Source organism: Sturnus vulgaris, unplaced genomic scaffold (genome assembly GCF_052056855.1).
Source record: "Sturnus vulgaris isolate bStuVul1 unplaced genomic scaffold, bStuVul1.hap1 Scaffold_547, whole genome shotgun sequence".
NCBI lineage: Eukaryota > Metazoa > Chordata > Aves > Passeriformes > Sturnidae > Sturnus > Sturnus vulgaris.
The window spans coordinates 95,448-118,826 of record NW_028276539.1 but is presented as its reverse complement, the minus strand read 5'-3'; the positions used below and the strand labels follow the sequence as shown (position 1 = coordinate 118,826).

The 23,379-nt window shown below is 47.3% G+C and overlaps 1 protein-coding gene across 1 annotated transcript in view; it reads left to right on the top strand.

Moving 5' to 3' along the window:
* Positions 1–1,038: 1,038 nt before the first annotated feature.
* The window catches only part of LOC106864447 (phosphoribosylformylglycinamidine synthase), a gene marked incomplete at its 5' end in the record, with an annotated part of 57,003 nt that continues 34,662 nt past the window's right edge, over positions 1,039–23,379 (top strand). Inside the window, 8 exon segments of the mRNA XM_088158545.1 lie at positions 1,039–1,121; positions 1,123–1,168; positions 5,062–5,135; positions 11,547–11,703; positions 14,410–14,471; positions 15,748–15,909; positions 19,240–19,353; positions 22,096–22,227. Coding sequence (XP_088014671.1) covers positions 1,039–1,121; positions 1,123–1,168; positions 5,062–5,135; positions 11,547–11,703; positions 14,410–14,471; positions 15,748–15,909; positions 19,240–19,353; positions 22,096–22,227 — 830 coding nt within the window.

Genomic DNA, 23,379 nt, shown 5'->3' with positions numbered 1-23,379 from the left:
GGCGATTTTCACGGGATTTTTTTGCCAATTAATTAATATTAATTAGCATTAATTGGGGCAGGATTTTGGGGTTAATTTGGGTTAAATAATTTGGATTTTTTGGGTTTATTTTGGGCTATTTTGGGGCTATTTTGGGTTACTTTTATCGGGTTTTTTGGGTTATTTTGGGTTAATTAATGGGAATTTTTTTGCTCATTAATTAGCGCTAATTAGGGTTAATTTTGATTAATTAATTTGGATTTTTTGGTTATTTTTTGGGGTTATTTTGGGCGATTTTGGGGCTATTTTGGGCGATTTTTCCCGGTGTTTTTTTGGGTTTTTTTGGGCGATTTTCACGGGGATTTTTTTGCTCATTAATTAATATTAATTAGCATTAATTAGGGCAGGATTTTTGGGTTAATTTGGGTCGATTATTTTGAATTAATTTGGATTTTTTTGGCTTTTTGGGGCTATTTTGGGCGATTTTTCCTGGGTTTTTTGGGCGATTTTCACGGGGATTTTTGTGCCCGTTAATTAACGTTAATTATCGTTAATTGGGGCAGGATTTTGGGGTTAATTTGGGTTAAATAATTTGAATTAATTTGGATTTTTCCCTGCTTTTTTGGGGCTATTTTGGGCGATTTTTCCCGGGGTTTTTTTGGGTTTTTTTGGGCGATTTTCACGGGGATTTTTTTGCCCGTTAATTAATATTAATTAGCGTTAATTAGGGCAGGATTTTTGAGTTATTTTGGGTCGATTATTTTGAATTAATTTGGATTTTTTTGGCTTTTTTGGGTTTATTTTGAGCGATTTTTCCCTGTTTTTTTGGGCGATTTTTACGGGGATTTTTGTGCCCATTAATTAACATTAATTAGCGTTAATTGGGGCAGGATTTTGGGATTAATTTGGGTCAATTAATTTGGATTTTTTGGATTTTTTTGGCTTTTTTGGGGCTATTTTGGGCGATTTTTCCCGGGGTTTTTTTGGGGTTTTTTGGGGCGATTTTCACGGGGATTTTTTTTGCCCGTTAATTAACGTTAATTACCGTTAATTGGGCAGGTTTTGCCCGCTCTTTTGGGCAGGTTTTGCCCGGGGGGCAGCGCAGGGAATGGATCAAACCCATCATGTTCAGCGGGGGCATCGGGGGCCCTGGAGGACGAGCACGTCAGGAAGGAGAGCCCGGAGCCGGGTGAGGAAACCCCCAAAAAAATGGCCCAAAATGGGCCAAAATTAACCCAAAAATATCCCAAAATCACCCCAAAAATATCCCAAAATCACCCCAAAAATATCCCCAAAAAATGGCCCAAAATGGGCCAAAATCACCCCAAAAATATCCCAAAAATGTCCTGAAATAGCCCCAAAAATATTCCCCAAAAAAGTCCCAAAATGGGCCAAAAATATCCCAAAATCACCCAAAAAATTTCCCAAAAAAATGTCCAAAATGGGCCTAAATGAAGCCAAAAATGTCCCAAAATCACCCCAAAAATGTCCCCAAAAATGGCCCAAAAATGGCTTAAAAATATCCCCAAAAGATCCAAATTTATCCCAAATTTACCCCAAATTTACCCCAAAAATATCCTAAAAAATGTCCTAAAATCGCCCCAAAAATATCCCCAAAAAATGTCCCAAAATGGGCCAAAATTAACCCAAAAATACCCTAAAAATATCCTAAAATCACCCCAAAAATGTCTCCCAAAAATGGCCCAAAATGGGCCAAAATCACCCCAAAAATATCCCAAAATCACCCCAAAAATATCCCCAAAAAATGGCCCAAAGTGGGCCAAAATTAACCCAAAAATACCCTAAAAATATCCTAAAATCAGCCCAAAAATGTCTCCCAAAAATGGCCCAAAATGGGCCAAAGTCACCCCAAAAATGGCCCCAAAATCACCCAAAAAATGTCCCCCAAAAATATCCCAAAATCACCCCAAAAATATCCCCAAAAAATGCCCAAAGTGGGCCAAAATTAACCCAAAAATACCCTAAAAATATCCTAAAATCACCCCAAAAATGTCTCCCAAAAATGGCCCAAAAATGGCCCAAAATCACCCCAAAAATGTCCCCCAAAAATGTCCCAAAATGGGCCAAAATCAAACCAAAAATGTCCAAAAATGGCCCAAAAATATCCTAAAATAGCCCAAAAACGTCTCCCAAAAATGTCCCAAAATGGGCCAAAATCACCCCAAAAATATCCCAAAATCACCCCAAAAATATCCCAAAAAATGGCCCAAAGTGGGCCAAAATCACCCCAAAAATATCCCAAAAATGTCCTGAAATAGCCCCAAAAATGTCTCCCAAAAATGTCCCAAAATGGGCCAAAATCACCCCAAAAATGGCCCAAAAATGGCCCCAAATCACCCAAAAAATATCCCCCAAAAAATATCCTAAAATGGGCCAAAATTAACCCAAAAATGTCCTAAAATAGCCCCAAAAATATCCCCAAAAATGGCCCAAAATGGCCCAAAATCACCCCAAAAATGTCCCAAAATCACCCCAATAATGTCCCAAAATCACCCCAAAAATATCCCCAAAAAATGTCCCAAAATGGGCCAAAATTAACCCAAAAATGTCCCAAAATCACCCCAAAAATATCCCTAAAAAATGGCCCAAAATGGCCCAAAATCACCCCAAAAATATCCCTAAAAAATGGCCCAAAATCACCCCAAAAATATCCCTAAAATGTCCTAAAATCGCCCCAAAAATATCCCCAAAAAATGGCCAAAATGGGCCAAAATCACCCCAAAAATGTCCCAAAAATATCCCAAAATCACCCCAAAAATACCCTAAAAATATCCTAAAATCACCCCAAAAATATCCCCCAAAAATGTCCCAAAATGGCCCCAAATCACCCCAAAAATGGCCCCAAAAATGGCTTAAAAATATCCCCAAAAGATCCCAAATTTACCCCAAATTTACCCAAAAATATCCTAAAAAATGTCCTAAAATCGCCCCAAAAATATCCCCAAAAAATGTCCCAAAATGGGCCAAAATTAACCCAAAAATACCCTAAAAATATCCTAAAATCACCCCAAAAATGTCTCCCAAAAATGGCCCAAAATGGCCCAAAATCACCCCAAAAATATCCCCAAAAAATGGCCCAAAATGGGCCAAAATCACCCCAAAAATATCCCCAAAAAATGGCCCAAAATGGCCCCAAATCACCCCCAAAATATCCCCAAAAAATGGCCCAAAATGGGCCAAAATCACCCCAAAAATATCCCAAAAAATGGCCCAAAATGGGCCAAAATCACCCCAAAAAATCCCTAAAAATGGCCCAAAATGGGCCAAAATCACCCCAAAAATATCCCCAAAAAATGGCCCAAAATGGGCCAAAATCACCCCAAAATGGCCCCAAATCACCCCAAAAATGTCCCTAAAAAAATGTCCCAAAATATCTCAAAATCACCTCAAAAATATCCCAGGAATGGCCAAAATTTACCCCAAAATCCCCCAAATTTATCCCAAAATTTCCCCAAAATCTTCCAAAATTCCCCCAATTCCCCCCAAAATCCTCCCTAAATTTCTCCCAAATATCCCAAAATTCCCCAAAATTCCCCTCAAATCCCTAATTTTTCCCCCCAAAATCCCCCCAAAATTCCCCAAAATCCCCAAAATTTCCCCAAAATTCCCCAAATTTGCCAAATTCCCCCCAAAATTTCCCCAAATCCCCCCAAAATTCTCCAAAATTCCCCCAAAATACCCCTAAAATTCCCCCAACCCCCCCAAAACCCCCCAAAATCCCCCAAAATTTCCCCCAATCCCCAAAATTTCCCCAAAAATCCCTAAATTTCCCCCCAAATCTCCCAAATTTCCCCCAAATTCCCCAAAATTCACAAAAATCTTCACAAATTTTCCCCCAAACCTCCCCAAAATTCCCCAAAAATTCCCCCCAAAATCCCTCCATTTTCCCCAAATCCCAAATTTCCCCCAAATTTTCCCCTAAGTCCCCCCAAAATTTCCCCAAAATCCCCCTAAAATTCCCCCAACCCCCCCAAAAACCCCCAAAATCACCCCAAATATCCCAAAATTCCCCCCAAAATTTCCCCAAAATCCCCCCAAATTTTCCCAAAATCCCCCCAAAATTCCCCAAATCCCCCAAAATCCCCCCAAATTTCCCAAAAATTCCCCCAAAATTCCCCCAAAATTTCCCCAAATTTTCCCCCAAATTCCCCCAAATTTTCCCCTAAATCCTCCCTAAATTCCCCCCAAATATCCCAAAATTCCCCAAAATTTCCCCCAATCCCCAAATTTGCAAAATTCCCCCAAATCCTCCCAAAATTTCACCAAAATTCCCCCAAATTCCCAAAATTTTCCCAAAATTCCCCCAAATTTTTGCCTAAATCCCCATAAATCCCCCAAAATCCCCCCAAAATTTCCACAAAATTCCCCAAAAATTCCCCAAAATTCCTCCAAAATCCCCCCAAAAATCCCCAAATTTCCCCAAAATTCCCCCAAATTCCACCCCAAATCCCAAATTTCCCCCAAAATCACCCAAATTTCCCCCAAAATTCCCCGAAATCCAAAAAAAATCCCAAAAATTCCCCCAAAATCCCCAAATTTTCCCAAATTCCCCCAAATTTTCTCCTAAATCCTCCATAAATTCCCCAAAATCCCCAAATCCCCCCAAACATCCCAAAATTCCCCCCAAAATCTCCCCAAAATTCCCCCAAATCCCCCCAAATCCCCCAAAATTTCCCCCAAATCCCCAAATTTCGCCAAAATTCCCCCAAAATTCCCCAAAATCCCCCCAAATTTTCCCCAAATCCCCCCAAAATTCCCCCAAATCCCCCAAAACTCCCCAAAATCCCCCCAAAATCCCCCAAATTTTCCCCAAAATCCCCAAATTTCCCCAAAATTTCCCCCCAATCCCCATAAATCCCCCCAAATCCCCCCAAATTTCCCCAAAATTTCCCCAAAATTTTCCCAAAAATCCCCAAATTTCCCCCAAATCCCCCCAAAATTTCCCCAAAAATCCCCAAATTTCCCCCAAATCCCCCCAAATATCCCAAATTTCCCCAAATTCCCCCAAAATCCCCCAAATTTCCCCCAAATTTCCCCTTTGTGACCCCTCCCCTCCCCCAGGGATGCTGGTGGTGAAATTGGGGGGTCCCGTCTACAGGATCGGCGTGGGGGGAGGGGCCGCCTCCTCCATCCAGGTCAGGGAACATTCCGGAATTTTGGGAAAATTTGGGAAAATTTGGGGGAAATTTGGGGATTTTTTTGGATTTTTTGGGGGATTTTTGGAATTTTTTCCGATTTTTTGTGATTTTTTGGGGATTTTTTTGGGATTTTTTGGGATTTTTTGGGGGATTTTTTGGGATTTTTTGGAAATTTTTGGGATTTTTTTTGGATTTTTTTGGGGATTTTTTGGGAATTTTTAGGGATTTTTTTAATTTATTTTTTGGGATTTTTTTGGGATTTTTTTTGGGTTTTTTTTGGATTTTTTTGGGATTTTTGGGGGGTCCCGTCTACAGGATCGGCGTGGGGGGAGGGGCCGCCTCCTCCATCCAGGTCAGGGAACATTCCGGAATTTGGGAAAATTTGGGAAAATTTGGGGGATTTTTTGGGATTTTTTGGGGATTTTTTTGGGGATTTTTGGGGGGTTTTTTTGGGATTTTTTTGGGATTTTTTGGGATTGTTTTGGGATTTTTTGGGGATTTTTGGGGGATTTTTTGGGGATTTTTGGGGGATTTTTTGGGGATTTTTGGGGGATTTTTTTAGGGATTTTTTGGGATTTTTTGGGGATTTTTGGGGATTTTTTGGGGGATTTTTTGGGATTTTTGGGATTTTTTGGGATTTTTTTGGGATTTTTTTGGGATTTTTTTGGGATATTTTTGGGATTTTTTTGGGATTTTTTGGGGGATTTTTTGGGGGATTTTTTGGGATTTTTTTAGGGATTTTTTGGAAATTTTTTGGGATTTTTATGGGGATTTTTTTGGGATTTTTTGGAAATTTTTGGGGATTTTTGGGGGATTTTTTGGGATTTTTTGGGATTTTTTTTTTATTTTTTTGGATTTTTTGGGATTTTTTTGGGATTTTTTGACGATTTTTTCTTTATTTTTTTGGGGATTTTTTGGGGATTTTTTTTTTTATTTTTTTGGATTTTTTGGGATTTTTTTGGGATTTTTTGACGATTTTTTCTTTATTTTTTTGGGGATTTTTAGGGTTTTTTTGGGATTTTTGGGGATTTTTGGGGGGTCCCGTCTACAGGATTGGCGTGGGGGGAGGGGCCGCCTCCTCCATCCAGGTCAGGGAAAATTCGGGAATTTTGGGAAAATTTGGGGAAAATTTGGGGGATTTTTGGGAAAATTTGGGGAATTTTTGGAAAATTTGGGAAAATTTGGGGAAATTTGGCTGAAATTTGGGGGATTTATTGGGATTTTTTGGCGATTTTTTTGGATTTTTTGGAATTTTTTTGGATTTTTTTTTTTATTTTGGGGGAATTTTTTTGGAAATTTTTGGGGATTTTTTGGGGGATTTTTTAGGCATTTTTTGGGATTTTTTTGACGATTTTTTGGGATTTTTAGGGATTTTTTAGGGATTTTTTGGAAATTTTTTTGGGATTTTTGGGGATTTTTTGGGGATTTTTTGGGATTTTTTGGGGGATTTTTTGGGGATTTTTTGGGGGATTTTGGGGGGATTTTTTGGGGAATTTTAGGGTTTTTTGGGGATTTTTTTGGGATTTTTGGGGGGTCCCGTCTACAGGATCGGCGTGGGGGGAGGGGCCGCCTCCTCCATCCAGGTCAGGGAAAATTCCGGAATTTTGGGAATTTTGGGAAAATTTGGGAAAATTTGGGGGAAATTTGGGAAAATTTGGGGGATTTTTTTGGATTTTTTGGGGATTTTTTTTGGATTTTTGGGGGATTTTTGGGGGATTTTTTTGGGTTTTTTTTTGATTTTTCGAGGGATTTTTGGGGGATTTTTTTGGGGGATTTTTTGGAAATTTTTGGGGATTTTTCGAGGGATTTTTGGGGGATTTTTTTGGGGATTTTTTGGGATTTTTTGGGGATTTTTGGGGGATTTTTGGGGATTTTTTGGGATTTTTGAGGGATTTTTCGCGGGATTTTTGGGGGATGTTTTTGGGGATTTTTAGGGATTTTTTTGGGATTTTTTGGAAATGTTTTGGGATTTTTTAGGATTTTGGGGGGATTTTTGGGGGATTTTTTAATGGATTTTTTGCCATTTTTGGGGGGATTTTTTGGAAATTTTTTGGCGATTTTGGGGGATTTTTTTGGGATTTTTTGGAAATTTTTGGGGGGATTTTTTGGAATTTTTTGGGGATTTTTGGGGATTTTTTGGGGGGATTTTTGGGGGATTTTTTGGGGAATTTGGGTGCATTTGGATGAATTTGGGTGGATTTGGGGGATTTTGGGTGTAACTTGAAGAATTTTGGTTGGATTTTGGGTGGATTCGGGAGGATTTTAGGGGATTTGGGGGCATTTTGGTGGAATTTGGGTGGGTTTTGGGTGGAATTTTGGGGAATTTGGGTGGAATTTTGGGGAATTTGGGTAAATTTGGGTGGATTTTGCCAGAATTTGGGCGGATTTTGGGTGAATTTGGGCCATTTTGGATGAATTTGGGTGGATTTGGGATGAATTTGCAGGAATTTGGGCGGATTTTGTGTGAATTTGGGTGGATTTTGAATGGATTTGCATGAATTTGGTTGGAAATTGGATGAACTTGGGTGGATTTGGATGAACTTGAGGGATTTTGGATGAACTTGGGTGGATTTGGATGGATTTTGGATGAATTTGGGGGACTTAGGATGAATTTGGGTGGATTTTGGGGCATTTTGTGTGGATTTTGGATGAATTTGGGTGGATTTGGATCAATTTGGGTGGATTTGGATGACTTTGGTTGGAATTTGGATGATTTTGGGTGGATTTGGATGGATTTTGGATGAATTTGCATGAATTTGGGTGTATTTTGGATGAATTTTGGTGGATTTGGGTGGATTTGGATGAATTTGGGTGGATTTGGATGAATTTGGGTGGATTTGGATGGATTTGGATGAACTTTGGATGGATTTTGGATGAACTTGGGGCATTTTGGGTGGATTTTGGATGAATTTGTGTGGATTTGGATCAATTTGGGTGGATTTCGATGAATTTGGGGGATTTGGGATGAATTTGGGTGGATTTTGAATGAATTTGGGTGGATTTGGATGGGTTTTGGATGGATTCTGGATGAATTTTGGTGGATTTGGGTGGATTTGGATGGGTTTTGGATGAATTTTGGATGAATTTGGATGAGTTTGGATGGGTTTTGGATGGATTTTGGATGAATTTGGATGAATTTGGGTGGATTTGGATGAACTTTGGATGGATTTTGGGGCATTTTGTGTGGATTTTGAATCAATTTGTGTGGATTTGGATCAATTTGGGTGGATTTTGGGTGGATTTGGGTGGATTTGGGTGGATTTTGGGTGGATTTGGGTGGATTTTGGGTGGATTTGGGTGGATTTGGGGGCATTTTGGGTGGGATTTGAATGAATTTGCAGGAATTTCTGTGGATTTGGGTGGATTTTGGATGAATTTAGATGAATTTGGTTGGAATTTGGATGAATTTGGGGGACTTTGGATGGAATTTGGTTGGATTTTGGATGAATTTGGGGGACTTAGGATGAATTTGGGTGGATTTGGATGAATTTGGATGAATTTGGGTGGATTTTGTGTAGATTTTGGATGAATTTGTGTGGATTTGGATCAATTTGGGTGGATTTGGATGAATTTGGGTGAATTTTGTGTGGATTTTGAATGAATTTGTGTGGATTTGGATGAATTTTGAATGAATTTGTGTGGATTTGGATGGATTTTGGATGAATTTGGGTGGATTTTGGATGAATTTGGGTGGATTTTGGATGAATTTGGATGAATTTGGTTGGAATTTGGGTGGATTTGGATGGATTTGGATGAATTTGGGTGGATTTTGGGGCATTTTGGGTGTATTTTGGATGAATTTGGGTGGATTTTGGATGGATTTTGGGACATTTTGGGTGGATTTTGGATGAATTTGGATGAATTTGGATGAATTTGGATGGATTTTGGATGAATTTGGGTGCATTTTGGGTGGATTTGGGTGGATTTTGGATGGATTTTGGGGCATTTTGTGTGGATTTTGGGTGAATTTGGGTGGATTTTGGATGAATTTGAATGAATTTGGTTGGAATTTGGGTGGATTTGGATGGATTTGGGTGGATTTTGGGGCATTTTGTGTGGATTTTGGATGAATTTGTGTGGATTTGGATCAATTTGGGTGAATTTGGATGAATTTGGGTGGATTTTGAATGAATTTGCAGGAATTTGCGTGGATTTTGTGTGAATTTGGGTGGATTTGGGTGGATTTGGGTGGATTTTGGATGAACTTGGGGCATTTTGGATGGATTTGGGATGGATTTTGGGGCATTTTGTGTGGATTTGGATGAATTTGGGTGGTTTTTGGATGGATTTGGATGAATTTGGGTGGATTTTGGGGATTTTGGGTGGACTTGGGTGGATTTTGGGTGGATTTTGGATGAATTTGGGTGGAATTTGGGCGGATTTGGGTGGATTTGGGGGAATTTGGGTGGATTTTGGGTGGAATTTTGGGGAATTTGGGTGGAATTTTGGGGAATTTGGGTAAATTTGGGTGGATTTTGCCGGAATTTGGGCGGATTTTGGATTAATTTGGGGGAATTTGTGAATTTGGGATTTTGGATGAATTTGGGTGGATTTGGATGGATTTGGATGAATTTGGGTGGATTTGGATGGATTGGGATGGATTTTGGGGCATTTTGGGTGGAATTTGGGGGAATTTGGGGGATTTTGGATAAATTTGGGTGGATTTGGATGAATTTGGGTGGATTTTGAATAGATTTGCAGGAATTTGGTTGGAATTTGGGTGGATTTGGATGGATTTTGGATGAACTTGGGTGGATTTGGATGAATTTGGTTGGATTTTGGGGCATTTTGTGTGGATTTTGGATGAATTTGTGTGGATTTGGATCAATTTGGGTGGATTTTGGGTGGATTTGGGTGGATTTGGGGGCATTTTGGGTGGGATTTGAATGAATTTGCAGGAATTTGGATGAATTTGGGTGGATTTCGATGGATTTTGCTTGGAATTGGATGAATTTGGTTGGAATTTGGATGAATTTGGGGGACTTTGGATGAATTTGGGTGGATTTGGATGGATTTTGGTTGAATTTGGGTGGATTTAGGTGGATTTTGGGGCATTTTGGGTGGATTTGGATGGATTTTGGATGGATTTTGGGGCATTTTGGGTGGATTTTGGATGAATTTGTGTGGATTTGGATCAATTTGGGTGGATTTGGGTGGATTTTGGGTGGATTTGGGTGGATTTGGGGGCATTTGGGGTGGGATTTGAATGAATTTGCAGGAATTTGGGTGGATTTGGGTGGATTTTGGATGAATTTAGATGAATTTGGTTGGAATTTGGATGAATTTGGGGGACTTTGGATGGAATTTGGATGGATTTTGGATGAATTTGGGTGGATTTGGGTGGATTTGGATGAATTTGCAGGAATTTGGTTGGATTTTGGATGAATTTGGGTGGATTTCGATGGATTTTGCTTGGAATTGGATGAATTTGGTTGGAATTTGGATGAATTTGGGGGACTTTGGATGAATTTGGGTGGATTTGGATGGATTTTGGTTGAATTTGGGTGGATTTAGGTGGATTTTGGGGCATTTTGTGTGGATTTTGGATGGATTTTGGATGAATTTGGGGCATTTTGTGTGGATTTTGGGGCATTTTGTGTGGATTTGGATCAATTTGGGTGGATTTGGATGAATTTGGGTGGATTTTGAATGAATTTGAATGAATTTGGGTGTATTTTGCATGAATTTGGGTGATTTTGGGTGGATTTGGATGAATTTGAATGAATTTGGTTGGAATTTGGGTGGATTTGGATGGATTTTGGATGGATTTTGGGGCATTTTGGGTGGATTTTGGATAAATTTGGGTGGATTTGGATGAATTTGGTTGGAATTTGGGTGTATTTGGATGGATTTTGGATGAACTTGGAGGATTTTGGATGAATTTGGGTGGATTTTGGGGCATTTTGGGTGGATTTGGATGGATTTTGGATGAACTTGGAGGATTTTGGATGAATTTGGGTGGATTTGGATGGATTTTGGATGGATTTGGATGAATTTGGGTGGACTTGGATGAACTTTGGATGGATTTTGGGGCATTTTGTGTGGATTTTGAATCAATTTGTGTGGATTTGGATCAATTTGGGTGGATTTGGATGGGTTTTGGATGGATTTTGGATGAATTTTGGGTGGATTTTGTGTGAATTTGGGTGGATTTGGATGGATTTTGAATGAATTTGTGTGGATTTGGATGAATTCGTGTGGATTTTCAATCATTTCACCCACAACTCCCCCAATTCTGTCAGATTTCACCTTCCATTCAGGACAAATTCCCCCTCACCCCCTCTTAGACCCCCGAATTTTTAACCAGAATTTTTTTTTTTTTTTCCCGATTTTTTTCCCCCCTTTTCCAAATTTTTTTTTTTTTTTTTTTTCTGGGTGGATTTCGATGTCACCCCCGCGTGTCCCCAGGTTCAGGGTGACAACGAGGCCGAGAGGGATTTGGGGGCCGTGCAGAGGGGGGACCCCGAGATGGAGCAGAAGCTGAACCGGGTCCTGCGCGGCTGCGCCGAGAGCGGCGGCAACAACCCCGTGAGCTCCATCCACGACCAGGGGGCCGGGGGCAACGGTGAGACTGGGGACACTGGGGACACCATTGGGGACACCATTGGGGACATTGGGGACACCATTGGGGGACATTGGGGACACCATTGGGGACACCATTGGGGACATTGGGGACACCATTGGGGACACCATTGGGGACACTGGGGACACTGGGGACACCATTGGGGACACCATTGGGGACACCATTGGGGACACTGGGGACACTGGGGACACTGGGGGACACTGGGGACACCATTGGGGACACCATTGGGGACACCATTGGGGACACTGGGGACACTGGGGACACTGGGGACACCATTGGGGACACCATTGGGGACACTGGGGACACTGGGGACACTGGGGACACTGGGGACACCATTGGGGACACTGGGGACACCATTGGGGACACCATTGGGGACATTGGGGACACCATTGGGGACACCATTGGGGACACTGGGGACATTGGGGACACTGGGGACACTGGGGGACATTGGGGACACTGGGGACACTGGGGACACCATTGGGGACACCATTGGGGACACTGGGGACACCATTGGGGACACTGGGGACACTGGGGACACCATTGGGGACATTGGGGACACCATTGGGGACACTGGGGACATTGGGGGGATTGGGGACACTGAGGGGGACTGGGGACATTGGGGGACATTGGGGGGGATTGAGGACATTGGGGACATTGGGGACATTGGGGACACTGGGGGGATTGGGGACATTGGGGGGATTGGGGACACTGGGGACACTGGGGACACCATTGGGGACACCATTGGGGACATTGGGGACATTGGGGACACTGGGGACACTGGGGGACATTGGGGACACTGGGGGACACTGGGGACACTGGGGACACTGGGGACACTGGGGACACTGGGGACACCATTGGGGACACTGGGGACACCATTGGGGACACCATTGGGGACATTGGGGACACTGGGGACACTGGGGACACTGGGGGACACTGGGGACACCATTGGGGACACTGGGGACACCATTGGGGATACTGGGGACACTGGGGACATTGGGGACACTGGGGGGATTGGGGACATTGGGGACACTGGGGACATTGGGGACACTGGGGGGATTGGGGACATTGGGGACACTGGGGACATTGGGGGGATTGGGGACATTGGGGGGGATTGGGGACACTGGGGGACATTGCAAGGATTGGGGACATTGGGGACATTGGGGACATTGGGGACACTGGGGACACTGGGGGGGATTGGGGACATTGGGGACACTGGGGGACATTGGGGGGGATTGGGGACATTGGGGACACTGGGGGACATTGGGGACACCATTGGGGACACCATTGGGGACACCATTGGGGACACTGGGGACACTGGGGACACCACTGGGGACACTGGGGACACCATTGGGGACACCATTGGGGACACTGGGGGACATTGGGGACACTGGGGGACATTGGGGACACTGGGGGACATTGGGGACATTGGGGGGATTGGGGACACTGGGGGGGATTGGGGACACTGGGGACACCATTGGGGACACTGGGGACACCATTGGGGACACTGGGGACACCATTGGGGACACCATTGGGGACACTGGGGACACCATTGGGGACACTGGGGACACCATTGGGGACACCATTGGGGACACTGGGGACATTGGGGACATTGGGGGGATTGGGGACACTGGGGGGGATTGGGGACACTGGGGACACCATTGGGGACACTGGGGACACCATTGGGGACACCATTGGGGACACTGGGGACACCATTGGGGACACTGGGGACACCATTGGGGACACCATTGGGGACACTGGGGACATTGGGGACATTGGGGACACCATTGGGGACACCATTGGGGACACTGGGGACACTGGGGGACATTGGGGACACTGGGGACACTGGGGACACTGGGGGGGATTGGGGACATTGGGGACACTGGGGACATTGGGGACATTGGGGACACTGGGGACACTGGGGACACCATTGGGGACATTGGGGACACTGGGGACACCATTGGGGACACCATTGGGGACACTGGGGACACCATTGGGGACACCATTGGGGACACCATTGGGGACATTGGGGACACTGGGGACCCTGGGGACACCATTGGGGACATTGGGGACACTGGGGACACTGGGGACACCATTGGGGACACTGGGGACACCATTGGGGACACTGGGGACATTGGGGACACTGGGGGGATTGGGGACATTGGGGACACTGGGGACATTGGGGACATTGGGGACACTGGGGACACTGGGGGGGATTGGGGACATTGGGGACACTGGGGACATTGGGGACACCATTGGGGACACTGGGGACACTGGGGGACATTGGGGACACTGGGGACACCATTGGGGACACCATTGGGGACACTGGGGACATTGGGGACACTGGGGACACCATTGGGGACACCATTGGGGACACCATTGGGGACACCATTGGGGACATTGGGGACACTGGGGACAATGGGGGACATTGGGGACACTGGGGACATTGGGGACATTGGGGACATTGGGGACACTGGGGGGGATTGGGGACATTGGGGACACTGGGGGACATTGGGGGGACACTGGGGACACTGGGGGGATTGGGGACATTGGGGACACTGGGGGGGATTGGGGACACTGGGGACATTGGGGACACTGGGGGGATTGGGGACACTGGGGGGATTTTGGGGGACACAGTGGGACAGCTCCGTGGTGCCCAGTGTCCCCAAATGTCCCCAATGATGTCCCCAGGAAATGTCCTGAAGGAAATCTCGGAGCCGGCCGGAGCCGTCATCTACGCCAGCCGCTTCCAGGTCAGTGTCCCCAATGTCCCCAATGTCCCCAAATCGTGTCCCCAGTGTCCCCAAATCCTCTAATCCCCAAATCCCCAATGTCCCCGATGTCCCCAGTGTCCCCAATGTCCCCAAATCCCCAAATCCCAAATGTCCCCAGTGTCCCCAAATCCCCGATTTCCCCCAATCCCTTCAATCCCGCGATGTCACCGGTGACATCGGTGACATTGGTGACACCTTGGTGACATCGGTGACACTTTGGTGACACCGGTGACAGATTGGGAACCCCACCCTGAATGTCCTGGAGCTGTGGGAGGGGTCTGAGTGTCCCTTGTCCCCCTCATCCCTTGTCCTCAATGTCCCCAAATCCCCAATTTTCCCCAATCCCTTCAATCCCGCGATGTCACCGATGGCCCTGGTGTCACTTTGCTGCTACTGGTGACACTCTGGTGACATCGGTGACACTTTGGTGACCTTGGTGACACCTTGGGGACTCTACCCTGAATGTCCTGGAGCTGTGGGAGGGGTCTGAGTGTCCCTCATCCCTTGTCCCCAGTGTCCCCAAAACGCCAATTTCCCCCAATCTCTTCAATCCCGCGATGTCACCGGTGACATCGGTGACATTGGTGACACCTTGGTGACATCAGTGACACCTTGGTGACATCGGTGACAGCTTGAGGACCCCACCCTGAGTGTGCTGGAGCTGTGGGAGGGGTCTGAGTGTCCCTTGTCCCCCTCATCCTCTGTCCCCAGTGTCCCCAAACCCCCAATTTCCCCCAATCCCTTCAATCCCACGATGTCACCAGTGACATCGGTGACATTGGTTACACCTTGGTGACATCGGTGACACTTTGGTGACACCGGTGACAGATTGGGAACCCCACCCTGAATGTCCTGGAGCTGTGGGAGGGGTCTGAGTGTCCCTTGTCCCCCTCATCCCGTGTCCCCAATGTCCCCAAATCCCCAACTTCCCCCAATCCCTTCAATCCCGCGATGTCACCGGTAAGCTCCGGTGTCACTTCGCTGACACCGGTGACACTTTGGTGACACCGGTGACACTTTGGTGACCTTGGTGACAGTTTGAGGACCTCACCCTGAATGTCCTGGAGCTGTGGGAGGGGTCTGAGTGTCCCTCATCCCTTGTCCCCAGTGTCCCCAAACCCCCACTTCCCCCAGTCCCTTCAATCCCGCGATGTCACCGGTAGCCCCGGTGTCACTTTGCTGACACCGGTGACGCTCTGGTGACACCGGTGACACTTTGGTGACACCGGTGACACTTTGGTGACCTCGCTGCCAGCTGGGTGACCCCACCGTGAGCGTGCTGGAGCTGTGGGGGGCCGAGTACCAGGAGTCCAACGCGCTGCTGGTGCGGCCCGAGGCGCTGGCGCTGCTGCGGCGGCTGTGCGAGAGAGAGCGATGTCCCCTGAGCGTGGTGGGGACAATCACCGGCGACGGACGGGTGAGACACGGGGACAGACAGAGGGACACGGGGACAGACATGGGGACACGGGGACAGACATGGGGACATGGGGACAGCCATGGGGACAGACAGACACAGGGACAGGCGCTGGCGCTGCTGCGGCGGCTGTGCGAGAGAGAGCGATGTCCCCTGAGCGTGGTGGGGACAATCACCGGCGACGGACGGGTGAGACACGGGATGGACAGAGGGACACGGGGACAGACAGAGGGACATGGGGACACGGGGACATGGGGACAGACAGACAGACACGGGGACACGGGGACAGACAGGGACACACGGGGACAGACATGGGGACATGGGGACATGGGGACACGGGGACAGACAGGGGGACATGGGGACAGACATGGGGACACGGGGACAGATATGGGGACAGACAGACAGACATGGGGACACGGGGACAGACATGGGGACATGGGGACAGACATGGGGACACGGGGACAGACAGGGGGACATGGGGACATGGGGACAGACATGGGGACACAGGGACAGACACGGGGACATGGGGACAGCCATGGGGACATGGGGACATGGGGACAGACATGGGGACACGGGGACAGACATGGGGACACGGGGACAGACGGGGACATGGGGACACGGGGACAGACACGGGGACAGACATGGGGACATGGGGACAGACATGGGGACAGACATGGGGACATGGGGACAGACAGTCAGACGGACACGGGAACAGACACGGGGACACGGGGACAGACAGGGGGACACGGGGACATGGGGACATTGGGGACATTGGGGACACTGAGGGGACATTGGGGACATTGGGGGGGATTGGGGACATTGGGGACATTGGGGGACATTGGGGACATTGGGGACATTGGGGACATTTTGGGGACATTTCGGGGTTGATTCGGGGTCACTTTTGGGGTAACCCGGGCGGTTTTTGGGGTTTCCCCGCCGTCATTTTTGGGGTGGATTTGGGGTTTTTTGGGGCAATTTTTGGGGTCGATTTTTGTGGTTTTTTGGTTGTCATTTTTTGGGACGGTTTTGGGGTTTTTTTTGGGGTTCTGGGGGTGGTTTTTGGGGTGGTTTTGGGGTTTTTGGGGTTTTTTTTCAGCGTCATTTTGGTTTGGGGGTTTGGTTTTGGGTTTGGGGTCGATTTTGGGGTTTGTGGTTTTTTGGGGTTTGTCATTTTTTGGGAACTTTTGGGGTTTTTTTGGGTTCTTGGGGGTTTGGGGTTTTGGGGTTTTTTTGGGGTCGATTTTTGGTCGTTTGTGGTTTTTGGTTGTCATTTTTTGGGACGGTTTTGGGGTTTTTTTGGGGGTTCTGGGAGTGGTTTTTGGGGTGGTTTTGGGGTTTTTTGGGGTTTTTTTTCAGGGTCATTTTTGGGTTTTTTTGGGGGGTTCTGGGGGTGGTTTTGGGGGTTTTTGGGGTCGATTTTTGGGGTCGTTTTTGTGGTTTTTGGTTGTCATTTTTTGGGAACATTTTAGGGTTTTTTTGGGGTTCTGGGGGTGGTTTTTGGGGTGGTTTTGGGGCTTTTGGGGATTTTTTTCAGGGTCATTTTTGGGTTTTTTTTGGGGGGGTTCTGGGGGTGGTTTTAGGGGTTTTTGGGGGTCGATTTTTGGGGTCGTTTTTGTGGTTTTGGGGGTGATTTTGGGGACGGTTTTGGGGTTTTTTTTGGGTGATTTTAGGGTGATTTCAGGGGCTGTTTCTGAGGGGTTTTTTTGGGGTCTTTTTGGAATAATTTTTGGGATTTTTGGGGGCCCCTGTGGCTGTTTTTGGTGGGTTTTTGGGGGTGATTTTTGGGTTGTTTTGGGGCTGTTTTGGGGCTGTTTTGGGGCTGTTTCTGGGATATTTTTGGGTGTTTTTGGGGTGATTTCGGGGTGTTTTTGGGGGCAGTTTTTGGGCAGTTTCTGGGATTTTTTGGGGTGGTTTTGGGTGATTTTAGGGGCTGTTTCTGGGATGTTTTTTGGCTTTTTCTGGGCTGTTTTGGGGCTGTTTTGGGGCTGTTTTTGGGGTAATTTCAGGGTCTGTTTTGGGGTGATTTTGGGGGCAGTTTCTGGGCTGGTTTTGGGATCTTTCTGGGCTGGTTTTGGGCTATTTTTGGGTGATTTCCGGGGCAGTTTCTGGGTGATTTCAGGGGCTGTTCTTGGGCTGTTTCTGGGATATTTTTGGGTGGTTTTGGCGTGATTTGGGGTGATTTTGGGGGCAGTTTTTGGGCTGTTTTTGGGGCTGTTTTCTGGGGTGATTTCAGGCTGTTTTTGGGCTGTTTCTGGGCTGTTTTGGGGCTGTTTTTGGGCTGGTTTTGGGGTGATTTGGGGTGATTTTGGGGGCAGTTTCTGGGCTGTTTTGGGGCTGTTTTTTGGCTGGTTTTGGGTGATTTTGGGGTGATTTCGGGGTGTTTTTGGGGGCAGTTTCTGGGCAGTTTCTGGGCAGTTTCTGGGCTGGTTTTGGGCAGTTTTTGAGCTGTTTTTTGGCTGTTTTGGGGCAGTTTTTGGGCTGTTTTTGGGATATTTTTGGGTGTTTTGGGGTGATTTCGGGGTCTGTTTTTGGGCTGGTTTTGGGTGATTTTGGGGTGGTTTGGGGGGCAGTTTCTGGGCTGTTTTGGGGCTGTTTTTGGGATTTTTTGGGGCTGGTTTTGGGCTGATTTTGGGTGATTTTAGGGGCTGGTTTTGGGATGTTTCTGGGCAGTTTCTGGGATGTTTTTTGGCTTTTTCTGGGCTGTTTTTGGGCAGTTTCTGGGCTGGTTTTGGGCTGTTTTTTGGGGTGATTTCAGGCTGTTTTTGGGCTTTTTTGGGGCTGTTTTGGGGCTGGTTTTGGGGTGATTTCTGGGGTGATTTCAGGGGCTGTTTTTTGGCTGTTTTGGGGCAGTTTTTGAGCTGTTTCTGGGATATTTTTGGGTGTTCTTGGGGTGATTTCAGGGTGATTTTGGGGGCAGTTTCTGGGCTGTTTTTGGCTGTTTTTTGGGCAGTTTCTGGGCTGGTTTTGGGAGCAGTTTCTGGGCTGGTTTTGGGATCTTTCTGGGCTGGTATTGGGGCTATTTTTAGGTGATTTCGGGGGCTGGTTTTGGGTTATTTCTGGGATATTTTTTGGCTGTTTCTGGGCTGGTTTTTGGCTGTTTTTGGGGCTGTTTTTGGGCTGAATTCGGGCTGTTTTTGAGCTGGTTTTTTGGGCTGTTTTGGGGGTGAATTCGGGCTGTTTTTGAGCTGGTTTTTGGGGCTGTTTTTGGGGTGATTTCGGGCTGTTTTTTAGCTGTTTTTTGGGCTGTTTTTGGGGTGATTTCGGGCTGTTTTTGAGCTGTTTTTGGGGCTGTTTTTGTGTGTTTTTGGGGTGATTTCGGGCTGTCCCCCCCAGATCGTGCTGGTCGATGACCTGGCGGCGCCGGTGCCCGAGGGGGGGTCCCACGAGGGGCTCCCCACCCCCGTCAACCTCGAGCTCGAGTGGGTGCTGGGCAAGATGCCCCAAAAGGTGAGCGGGGAAATCCCAAAATTTGGGGGGGGGAAACCCCAAAAAGGGACCCCAAAAAGTGGTGGGGGGACCCCGAAAATTGGGGAAGAAAATCCCAAAATGGGATCCCAAAAACGGATCCCAAAATTTTGGGGGAAAATCCAAAAAAGGATCCCAAAAAGTGAGAGGGGACCCCAAAAAAACGGGGAGGAAAATCCCAAAATGGGATCCCAAAAATAGCCCCAAAATTTGGGTTGAAAAAACCGCAAAAAGGGATCCCAAAAAGTGAGAGGGGACCCCAAAATTTGGGGAGGAAAATCCCAAAATGGGATCCCAAAATTTTGGGGGGAAATCCCAAAAATGGCCCTAAAATTTGGGAGGGAAACCCCAAAAAGGGACCCCGAAAAGTGAGAGGGGACTCCAAAAAAATGGGGGAACATCCCAAAAAGGGACCCCAAAAATAGCCCCAAAATTTGGGGGGGAGAACCCCAAAAGGGACCCCAAAAAGTGTGGGGGGACCCCAAAATTTCAGGAAGAAAATCCCAAAATGGGATCCCAAAAACGGATCCCAAAATTTTGGGGAGAAATCCAAAAAAGGGACCCCAAAATTTGGGAGGGAAACCCCAAAAAGGGGACCCAAAAAGTGTGGGGGGGACCCCAAAATTTGGGCGGAAAAATCCCAAAAAAGGATCCCAAAAAGTGTGGGGGGGACCCCAAAATTTGGGTGGAAAAATCCCAAAATGGGATCCCAAAAGGGGATCCCAAAATTTTGGGGGGAAATCCCAAAAATGGCCCCAAAATTTGGGGGGAAAACCCCAAAAAAGGGACCCCAAAAAGTGAGAGGGGACCCCAAAAATTGAGGGGAAAAATCCCAAAAGAGAGATCCCAAAAATAGCCCCAAAATTTTGAGGGGAAATCCAAAAAAGGGACCCCAAAATTTGGGAGGGAAACCCCAAAAAGGGACCCCAAAAAGTGTGGGGGGGAACCCCAAAAATTGGGGGGAAAATCCCAAAATGGGATCCCAAAATTTTGGGGGGAAATCCCAAAAAAAGGGACCCCAGAAATAGCCCCAAAATTTGGGAGGAGAACCCCAAAAAAGGGACCCCAAAAAGTGTGGGGGGACCCCAAAAAAACGGGGAGGAAAATCCCAAAATGGGACCCCAAAAAAAGCCCCAAAATTGAGGGGGGGACCTTTCCCTACACATTTGAATTTTTTCCTCAATTTCCCCCAATTTTTCCCCAATTTTCCCTTTTTTTCCCCCAAATTTCCACTTTTTTTCCCCAATTTCCTGTTTTTCCCCGAATTTCACCTTTTTCCCCCTAAATTTCTCTTTTTTTTCTCCTTAATTTGATTTTTCCCCATTTTATATTTTTCCCCATATTTCATCTTTCCCCCCACTTTCCCCCCCACTTTCCCCCCATTTTCCCTCAAATTTCCCCTTTTTCCCCCAAATTTCCCTTTTTTCCACCAATTTTTCCCTTTTTCCCCCCCAAATTCTCTTTTTACCCCAAATTTCCACTTTTTTTCCCCAAATTTCCCCTTTTCCCCCCAATTTTCTCATTTCCTCCCACTTTTTTCCCCCCAAATTCCCATTTTTCCCAAATTTTCGCTTTTCCCCCAATTTTCCCCAAATTTCCCATTTTTTCCCCATTTCCCCCAAATTTCCCATTTCCCCCCCAAATTTTCACTAATTTCCCCACTTTTTTCCCCCCAAATTTCCCATTTCCCCCCCAAAATTCCCATTTTTTTCCATTCCCCCCCCAAATTTACGTTTTTCTCCCAACTTTTCCCATTTTCCCCCCAAATTTCCCCTTTTCCCCCCATTTTCCCCCCGAATTTTCCCATTTTTTCCCCAATTTCCCCCCAAATTTCCATTTTTTCTCCCAATTTTCCCTTTTCTCCCCAAATTTTCACTTTTTTCCCCCCAAATTTCCCATTTTCCCCCCAAATTTCCACTTTTTCCCCCATATTTTCCCATTTTTTCCCATTTTCCCCCAAATTTCCCCCAATTTCCCATTTTCCACCCAAATTTCCCATTTCCCCCAATTTCTCCCCAAATTTTCCCATTCCCCCCCCAAATTTCCCATTTTTCCCCCAAATTTCCCATTTCCGACCCTTTTTCCCCATTTCCGCCCCCATTTCCGGTCTGCCCGCCCCATTTCCGGTTTGCCCGCCATCCATTTCCGGTCTGTCCACCCCCATTTCCACTCTGCCCGTCCCCCATTTCCATTTCCCCTCTTTCCTCCCCCATTTCCGCTCTTTCCTCCCCCATTTCCGCTCTTTCCTCCCCCATTTCCGGTCTGCCCACCCCCATTTCCTCCCTGCCCTCCCCCATTTCCGCTCTTTCCTCCCCCATTTCCGGTCTTCCCGTCCCCCATTTCCATTTACCCTCTTTCCTCCCCCATTTCCGCTCTTTCCTCCCCCATTTCCGGTCTGTCCGTCCCCATTTCCGCTCTTTCCTCCCCCATTTCCGCTCTTTCCTCCCCCATTTCCGCTCTGTCTGTCCCCATTTCCTCTCTTTCCTCCCCCATTTCCCCTCTTTCCTCCCCCATTTCCGCTCTTTCCTCCCCCATTTCCTCTCTTTCCTCCCCCATTTCCGGTCTGTCCGTCCCCCATTTCCATTTCCCCTCTTTCCTCCCCCATTTCCTCTCTTTCCTCCCCCATTTCCCCTCTTCCCGTCCCCATTTCCTCTCTTTCCTCCCCCATTTCCGGTCTGTCCGTCCCCCATTTCCGGTCCCCCGTGCCCCGCCGTCCCCTCTCAGGAGTTCCGGCTGTCGCTGTGTCCCCTCCCCCGCCGTCCCCTGGCCCTGCCCCCGTCGCTCTCGGTGCGGGCGGCGCTCGAGCGGCTCCTGCGCCTGCCGGCCGTGGCCAGCAAGAGGTACCTGACCAACAAGGTGAGCGTCACACCTGTGTGTCACCTGGGTGTCACCTGGGTGTCACCTGTGTCACCTGTGTCACCTGTGTCACACCTGTCACCTGTCTGTGTCACCTGTGTTACCCCAACCCCACCCCATGCCCCAGCAAGAGGTACCTGACCAACAAGGTGAGCCACACACCTGTGTGTCACCTGTGTGTCACCTGTGTGTCACCTATGTCACCTGTGTCACCTGTCTGTGTCACCTGTGTGTCACCTGTGTGTCACCTGTGTCACACCTGTCACCTGTCTGTGTCACACCTGTCACCTGTCTGTGTCATTAATGTCACCTGTGTTACCTGTGTGTCATTAATGTCACACCTGTGTGTCACCTGTGTCACCTGTGTCACGTGTCACCTGTCTGCATCTTTAATGTCACGTATGTCACACCTGTGTGTCACCTGTGTCACCTGTCTGTGTCACCTGTCTGTGTCACCTGTGTGTCACCTGTGTCACCTGTGTCACCTGTCTGTGTCACCTGTGTTACCCCTACCCCACCCCAAACCCCAGCAAGAGGTACCTGACCAACAAGGTGAGCGTCACACCTGTGTGTCACCTGTGTGTCACCTGTGTGTCACCTGTGTCACCTGTGTCACACCTGTGTCACCTGTCTGTGTCACACCTGTCACCTGTCTGTGTCGTTAATGTCACCCCTGTGTCACCTGTCACACCTGTGTTACCCCAACCCCACCCCATACCCCAGCAAGAGGTACCTGACCAACAAGGTGAGCGTCACACCTGTGTGTCACCTGTGTGTCACCTGTGTGTCACCTGTGTCACCTGTGTCACCTGTCTGTGTCACACCTGTCACCTGTCTGTGTCACACCTGTCACCTGTCTGTGTCATTAATGTCACCCCTGTGTCACCTCTGTCCCACCTGTGTCCCACCTGTGTGTCACCTATGTGTCACCTGGGTGTCACCTGTGTCACACCTGTGTCACACCTGTGTCACTTGTCTGTGTCATGTGTGTCACCTGTCTGTGTCATCAATGTCACCTGTGTGTCACTTCTGTCACCTGTGTTACCCCGACCCCACCCCAAACCCCAGCAAGAGGTACCTGACCAACAAGGTGAGGGTCACACCTGTGTCACACCTGTGTCACCTGTATGTCACCTGTGTCACCTGTCTGTG